Source organism: Xiphias gladius, chromosome 11 (genome assembly GCF_016859285.1).
Source record: "Xiphias gladius isolate SHS-SW01 ecotype Sanya breed wild chromosome 11, ASM1685928v1, whole genome shotgun sequence".
Lineage (NCBI taxonomy): Eukaryota > Metazoa > Chordata > Actinopteri > Istiophoriformes > Xiphiidae > Xiphias > Xiphias gladius.
Window position 1 is genome coordinate 22,797,084 of NC_053410.1, and position 8,802 is coordinate 22,805,885.

At 40.4% G+C, this 8,802-nt stretch overlaps 1 protein-coding gene across 1 annotated transcript in view; it reads left to right on the forward strand.

The window, feature by feature from the left end:
* The window catches only part of ttc7a (tetratricopeptide repeat domain 7A), a 54,513-nt gene extending 46,098 nt beyond the window's left edge, over positions 1 to 8,415 (forward strand). Inside the window, exon 21 of the mRNA XM_040139533.1 lies at positions 7,363 to 8,415. Coding sequence (XP_039995467.1) covers positions 7,363 to 7,581 — 219 coding nt within the window. The 3' untranslated portion in view covers positions 7,582 to 8,415. The remainder of the gene's footprint in view (positions 1 to 7,362) is intronic.
* The last annotated feature ends 387 nt before the right edge of the window (positions 8,416 to 8,802 follow it).

An 8,802-nucleotide genomic window follows, 5' to 3' on the forward strand; every position in this document is an offset into this window, starting at 1 on the left:
CATACTGTATCTGCTACTGGACTACCCTTTCCCCCTCTGTTACCAGTCTTTATACTAAGGTAAGTTAATCGTCTGTTGGCTGTAGCTTTATATTTTACTGACACATATGAGAGTGGAATTCTCATCTGACTCTCAACTGCAAAGCAAATAAGTTTACTCTCCAAAATGTCGATGTATTACTTAAAATAAAAGAGGGCAGAAACGGAAACTGCACATTAAGGGGTTAATAAGTAAGGAATGTTCAAGCCAACATGACTGAGGTAAATATAGTAGTCTTGGCTCACCTCACCTCTCCCTTTCTGCCCAGACATAACCACTGATGGGATTAAAGGTTCAGGTCTCTCCTGGTTCAATGGCAGGGCATTGAGCCACTGGGTTACACTGTGTGTATATGTGTAGTAGCCTACAGGGGTTCAACAGATGGTTATTGAGTGTCATAACAAGCTCTCTGGCTGCCACATTGCATTATTATGGACCTTATTGACCTGAACCATGACATGCACAAACTTTACCACTTCTAGACTAAAACTGTAACACTGCAATTTCTACACTTGGGCCTAAACTTAACAATTCATTACCATATTCTTATTTCCCAGTTTGCCTGGTCAGTCGCAGCTCTTCAGCTCTGTAGGCAGCATGGCTGACAACAGCAGATTGCAAGTCTAAATTTAGCGTTCAGCTGTCTCTACACTCTCTATAAGATGTTAATTTCTGGGAACAGATCCATATGACCATTTTTGTCACTTACTGATTTTGTGTTTACGTCATGTACAGTGGCTTCAGAATTGAAAATGTTTTTAGAAATTTCTAAAAATGTATTAAAAATCAGAAACTGAAATATATATGGCACTGTAAGTGTGTAGCTAGCTAACCATCAGTCTCGTCAGTATCTGGTTAGTTCAGGTGTGGCTTTATACATTAGCTGGATTTGCATCAGAGTATTTATATTTCATCTATGATGTTTCGAAGTTTTAATGTTTACTTAAGGTAGAAAAGGTTTTTTGGTAATAAAGGTGTTATCTTAAAAATATTATTTTCATAAATACATTTCTGTGGTGGCTGCTTAGCTGTGGTTGGTATGTTCGAATATGACAAAGTACTCTTTTTGTCTTGAACAGAATGAAATATGAATAACATCAGCTGACACCAAAGAACAAAAACTAATTTCCCCGATGCTAATCAATTCCATAATCAAATCTCCGTTGGGTGTGTTTGTGACATTCAGGAAGCTTTTTTCTTTGTCCTCTATCTAGCTGATGGAAAAACGCTTAATTAAATGTTATATATTGTTGCAGCATTTCAAAATTTTACTTAAATTTAGCTTGAAAGATGGTTTGGCTCAGTTTCGCTCAGCTCAGTTCAGTTGTGCTTTAATGGCAGGACAAGAAACAAACCTACGCTGCCAAGCTTGATGGGGTCAGCTTAGGTAGAACTGGAGACAGATGGCTAGTAGTAATTAAAGCAAACCCAATAGATACCAGCTTTATAAGTGTAATGCCAAAAACACTTGGTAGCAATCAAAATGTTCTTGAGCACATTTGTTAACTCACTTCCTTTATTATCTATTCATTCTCCTACTCCCGCTTTCATTTTCTGCATGGCTGCATTTATATAGCGCTTTTAACAATTTGCCTCGTTCACCCATTCACACTCACACACAGATGACAATGAGCTACCATGTCTTGATCATCGGAAGCAATTTGGGGTTTATTGTCTTGCCCAAGGACACTTTGACATGTGGACAGGAGGAGCTGGGGATGAACCGCCAACCCTGTCATTAGTGGATGACCCATGTATCATTCTCTGTTCTCATACTGATTGAAAATTTTTCTCATATTCCCTGGAAATCTGTCTTCTTTATCTTTCTCTCATTCATTTTTACCAGGTGGTATTGTTTTCACCTCGTGAGTCTGTATGTATATCATCATGGCAAAATGTGGTCCTGGAGACGCCTACCATAGTGGAAACTACCACAGAGGCGGTTTTGAGTACTTTGGCAGGTGTTTATGTGTCTTTGTCTGTCTGTATGTCTGTCTGTGGACAGATTTTGTCACCAAGATAAGGGTCACAACCGTGCAAGATACAGTCATGAGTAGGTGAGATCAAAATGAAGGCCAAGTTCAACGATGGGCGTGGTCTAAGTACTCATGTAATAATGTAGTAATAACTACTGAGTACTCATTGGTCAGAACATCAACATGTAAATGGGTGTCGCAGCTGGTACGATCCCATCGCAAAATGGTCTCTAGTCTTTTTTGTCTCCACTTTAAAGGAATAGTTCAGTGTTTGGGTATTACGGACTTTTTTTCTTTCCAATATTGAGACAAGAACATCTATTTCAATCCCATGCCTGTGCGTTAGATCCCGAGCTGGACTCAGGATGATGTTAACCTATCCTGGCCTTAAGACCAAAATGAAAATAAAACACAACCAAAGCCTCGATTTTATATCGAGTTTAACAGTTTCACAAACAGAAATGTAAAAACAACAATTTATGGGTGTAGGTGAAGTTAAATACTGGAACTTTTTCTTTGTGAACAGCTAGCCAATGTAACTGTATGCAAACTTTTTCCCAAAGTCTTGTCACAGTAAAGGCCTGGCCATACCAGAAAGCGACAGTGAAATTAATCTGCATGGTTCTAGGAGCTTGATCACTTAGTCACTACTCCAAGGGTTGGTTAGTGAACTTACTGCTGTAGCTGGCCCAATAATCAATAACATGGTAGCCAGCTGGGACATGTTAGCAGTAGCCAGTCAAAATAGCTCCCCGACCGCTTTCTGTTTTCTCTGCACTGGGCTGTTCACTCCACTCTGGCATTTTGTTCGCAGGAATGAACATCATTTAATTCAATGAAGAGTCTGATTGAAGAAGGAAACAAGCTAGCTAGCTTGTTACCTTCTTGCGAAATGCCAGGTAGGAAGTTTGATAGCTAAGGGGACAATACATTCACACAATATTTGTGCCATCAAACTATTTGTAACGTGATCAACAAACAGAATCTGTATCTGTGTAACTATCTGTAAATCAAGTCTCTGTTGTAAAGCAGCTCCGACAGAGGAGGTTACGTAAAACTGGACAGTGCAACACAGCTAATAAGACATAGTAGCTTGGTCCATTTTGGTCTTCCTAGTTCTCCATTCCCTCAAAGGTCAACATGGTCAAAACATTTTGCTATTAGACAACGCTGGGAATTTGCATGTCAAAGTTAACCAAAGTTGAACTCAACTGATTTACTTTGCCCCAGCTAGCAAACCCAGTAACTGAGGCTATTCCACATGTAACGAATTGATTTTGCTACAGAATTTTGTAGTTATAAATGCTGGTGTGACTGGGCCTGACGGTTGTCATGTTTGTAACCATCATGTTTCCAGAGACCAAAACCAAAAACTGTACATACTGACTGGTAAACTGCGCTATAGCCTGACACTGCACAGGAGTATCCTGGACAGATGGATAAAGTGTTTTCAAGAAATAGCTTCAACAGATAAATTCCCCTAAGTCAAACATGTTTACATCTCTGTTCATGTACAGATTAAAATTGTATAAATAAAACAACTTCAGAGGCGAGGTGGGTTTATTTAGTCACTTTGAACAGAACCAGGCTAGCTGTTTCCCCCTGCTATACTAAATTAAGCTAACAACGTCCTGTAACCAGCTCTGTGCTTAATAGACAGATGTGAGATTAATATCGTTCTTCCCATCTCACTCTCAAAAAGGAAAATTGTTATTTCTTAAAATGAACTTTTTCTTTAAATCTTTTACATACTATACTATTGGCCAATGTGCATGTATTGTGGTGTATGATCTTTCCTGTGTATGTTCTAGCCTTTTTCGGCCTCCTGTGTTTATATCAGACCACAGTAAATACAGTAGGGTTTATTTGATTGAGCTGAACCAGAAGGATATTTTTTTCCATGGTTACCAGCATGGCTGACATGTGGCACAGATGGAAGGGTGTATATTAGTGTGTGTAATTGTGTGTTAGCCCAGTAGCCGACTGTGTTTATTTTAGAAACACTGCAACAACGTAACCCATTAGTATGGAGACTGGAGAGCACAGACAGTAAAATGTTGAAGCTAGTGGCCAAACCGGCGGCAAGGAATACATCATACACTTCGAGCATACACCCACACACACTTGTGCATTCATACACACACTCATATAGCCACATACACACAAGCTGGCAAACCTGTGTGTACATCCTATAACAGGTTTTCTCTGTACCCAAGAGTTTCAATCTTCCTCTGTGTTTTCCACACAGCAGTGCTGAGGGAAAGGAGAACAGAGGAAGAGAGAAGCAGAGAGAGAGAGAGAGAGAGAGAGAGCGTGTGTGTGTGTGTGCGTGTGTGTGTGTGTGTGTGTGTGTGTGTGTGTGTGTGTGTGTGTGTGTGTGTGTGTGTGTATATGCTCTTATTGAAAGTTGCATCAGAGCCCCTAGACAGCTTTGTGAATTTCAGCCCAATTAATCTGGAGCTTGTGAGTAGAGACTGCATAACAAGACTCGTCTGTCAGACCTCAGGCCAGCTCAGTGTGTGTGTGTGTGTGTGTGTGTGTGTGTGTGTGTGTGTGTGTGTGTGTGTGTGTGTGTGTGTTTGTGTGTGTTTGTGTGTGTGTTTGTGTGTGTAACAGATTGTCAAAGTAAGGAGGGGATGATATTGTGCAAGGGTGGCTGCCTGTTGTCACCTTGAGTGTGCATGTGACACTGTAGCTTTTGTGTGTGTGTGCCTGTGCGTTATGTTTCTGTGTGAGACAGATTTGACTCCATGCTGTTGGTCAGTTGCGTGACGCCCTTTTCTGCCGGGTTTCCAACACACCGCACCCCAACTGAGCCGAGCTCTGAAGAGACAGAACACACACACACTCACACATAATTCTGCGTGAACTTTAACATGGCGACAAGAGATATCATCCATAATATCCCTGTCTTTCTCACATACAGTATATTCTTCTTTACGCACTCGCACCCTGACACACCAACCTTAACTGCCATTTATTCAATTTATATATCCATACAGTTTACATGAAATGCCTGTTATATACTTCTCAATCCTCCATTCTGCAGCCTTTTCTGCCACACACATAAACACACACATATACAGAAGATTGCATGCATACGCACCACTTTCCTGGCAGAGCCCTGGGCAATAGTCGCCCAGCACGCCACTGCAAATGAACCCTTTGGAATAACATGTTCTTTAAAGGTACATACCAGTGTTTTTAGATTATTTTTATTCATTTTTCTGCCTTCCAATGGAGCAATTGAGTTCCATTCATTTTAATATGTGAGATAATATATTTTCAAAAATGTTTTCAAAAAGTGTTGAAACTGGCTTGACATGGGTAATGATAGTGATGACTTGTGTTGGGCAGTGATGTATTACTAAGTAACTTGTAAAAGTGATGTGATTAATTTTTTCAGTAATGAATAGTCTAAGGGATTACAATGTTAGTAAAATTAGTAAGTACATTTAAGTAGTGAATCCCAGCAACACTCTGTTACTACATTTTAGGGGTTGGTTTGTCAGTTTGGTCTCTCTGCATTGGACAAACTGGTTCAGTAGCTATGTATTACCTCACCACATTGGCAGTTACAGTGTAGCTTCTACTATAGAGATGAAATGCACCCTCTGGTAACTCCAAAGTTGTCTTATTGTCATGTTGTGTCTTCTTAGTTACCTGGCTTGCTAACAGGACCCACTGGTAAGCCAACATTCAGGCCTGGTTTTGCTCAAAGTTGGAGGGTGTGTGGTCCCTGCGGCTTCACTATGACGACGCGACTTTTGCATTGGGATGGGACTGCTGCATGCAGTCACCATGGGATAATAGTAAGCTAGCTGTTGTAGAAAGGTAAATACCTCCAAAATATAAGCTAGCAGGTTATTAAACCATATTGTCTCATATGCTGTCTGTACACCTGCTAAATATAGAATATGTGATGTTTTGGTTTGGAGGATTTGGAATTGTTGGTAGGCCCCTTTGACAAAGTAATGAAAGTAATGTAATAAGTAAACTTATAAGAAATCTATGTTTTATTATAACGTATTATAACCACGGTATCTATTGGTTACGATAACGTTGTACTCACCATTGCTGCCAGAGCAGTCACATGATCTTAGAGGTTAAAAACAAAGCCCTAGGTCAGTCAAACTCATTTCGAAGATAGAAGGAAAGCGAACAGTAACATTGCAACCTAACCTCAGACTTTGCCAACATGATTACAGTGCAACACTAACATACTGTTGACAAAAGAGACAGTAGAGTGTGATTGAATAGCCATGTCAACAGGATTTAAGTCGCTGTAAATTGATTGTCATTTCGGCAAATCATCCGCAGTGATGCAAAGTGTACATAATACTGTATGTTTGCACTTAAATGGCCCCTTTGACCTGCAGTCCTTCCTCTGATCTGAGCAGGTTATAAACACAGCATCACTTTCAGGTTCATCACTCTAGTGTGTTTGTGTGTGTGTGTGTGTGTGTGTGTGTGTGTGTGTGTGTGTGTGTGTGTGTGTGTGTGTGTGTGTGTGTGTGTGTGTGTGTGTGTGTGTGTGTGTGTGTGTGTGTGTGTGTGTGTGTGTGTGTGTGTGTGTCTACATAACTGCATTCGGCAGAGGGCTACCCCTAATCCCATGATTTGTGGATTTGCTCCCTTCAGTTGTTCAGTTCCAATTGAATATTACTCTAGTCAAGTGTAGTACAGTTTGTTGTTGTTGCTGTTTCGTTTTGTACAAAACTAGTCCAAAGGACAGAAGGCATTATAATCCAAGATATGGATTTTTGTGTAAAAGGCCACCATCTGCTTACTTGATCTTATCGTGCCATGAAAAATGTTTAATGGTAGATATTTGGGATAAAAATAAAAAAAAACATTAGCGACAAGGTTCTGTGGTTTAATGTACTATTGCGATTGTGTATTGTGAAAATGAGAGCATGCCACAGGTCAACTTTTATCCTGTATTTTACCTCAGAAGTGGAATTAATTCAGCTTTAACTCAACAAGTTCAACAATTAAATAACTCTTTGTTCCATGTAAACCACTATCTGTAGTTTTTATTCTCAAAATAGAAACTTTTCAAGCACTACTAAAATAATCTCAATCACCGTGTACTTTTGAGTTACTCTATGTATATTAGAGATTTAAAAGTTCCAGAGGATGAACAGAAACATCAAATGTGTTATATCAAATAACGTATTTTCTGCCATCGATTTTCCAATAGTTGGGAAATATCTAATTTTTTTCAGTCAACATTTTGAATTGACTGAAATTGAACATGGCTTGAGAGCCTATCAGTATTATACACATATATTACTGCTGAGCTAAGTTTCCCTCTTTTTATCCCTCTATCCGTCTTTCCATCCAGGGCCGTTTGCTCGTGAAAAGCGGGCGCATCCACCTTGGGGAGAAGGTCCTGCGTGATGCAGTTCAGGTCCACAGCACCTCCCACGAGGCGTGGAGCGGTCTGGGCGAGGCTCTGCAGTCTCGGAGCTCCAGCCAGGCCCCTGACTGCTTCTCGACGGCACTTGAGCTAGAGGCTTCCTGCCCCATCCGGCCCTTCACCATCATCCCCAGGGAGCTCTGAGGGGCCTGGGCTGCACAGGAGGTTTAGGTTAAAAAAAAAAAAAAAGTCAAAGTAAAAAATTGAGTTGTGACTTTCATTGTTACCCTCTAATTTCCCCAAAAATACGATATCTCTACATTCCTAGGATCACTTATAAGCTATATCGGATGAAAAATGGCAAAAATATATAAATATTCTCCAGTGTTGAATGATAACATGACAACAGTTAAAGAAAGGTAACAGAGAGATCCAGATTTTTCGGAGGGGGTGGGGTGTATAGAAAAATAATGTTATAATGTAAGTACTATACCAATTTACATCTCCTATGGAGTTATTAACACAGAAGCAATTTCTTTCTCAATTAGTGACAAATGATGGTATTTTTAATAATCAGAATGATTGCATATCACTTCAATGGTTCATAAATTGCAAAGATGTGCTGGTTACGTCTTGAGATAGAATGTATGTGGTTGCGTTATATATGGGAAGGCAGATTATGTATGGGCTGCCAGTCACTGCAGCAGCTTCACTTCATCTTTGATTCGTCTTTGAGGATCATGCTGATAGACAGAGCTGTACACACACACACACACACACACACACACACACACACACACACACACACACACACACACACACACAAGCATTCCCACCCTCTCAACTTCAAATGAGAGCTCATATATTTTCTAGCATGGCCATTCACATGTCAATCCATATGTCATTATTATGTATGTGTGTGTTTTCATACAGTGTGACTTTACATTATGTATCTTAATGCATGTGTGTTTGTTTGAGACCATCCCTCTGGGGTGTTATCAGTCCCTGTTATGTTTGTTCTGCTTGTACAGTACAATAGGCAACTCATCCCCTAATAATGTGTGTGTGTGTGTGTGTGTGTGTGTGTGTGTGTGTGTGTGTGTGTGTGTGTGTGTGTGTGTGTGTGTGTGTGTGTGAGTGTATTTAGTTTTGTTTTTTGACACACCTGTTAGTGATGCTCTCCTTTATAAACAACACTGGCTTTTAAAAATCACTGCTGGATGCCGCGTCTTCACCGGCCTTGTCACTTGTGACTAATGGACATCTCTTCCGAGTGCCTAACCACATTAATGTGAGCAGTGGGACTGGGCTGCCGGCTTATGTAATACTGCCAGCACAGTTTTCTGCCTCCAAACTCCCTCCTCCTCCTAGCTCTCTCTCTCATCCTCTGTCTCTCTATGTCTCTCGCTCTCTCCCGGCTTGCCT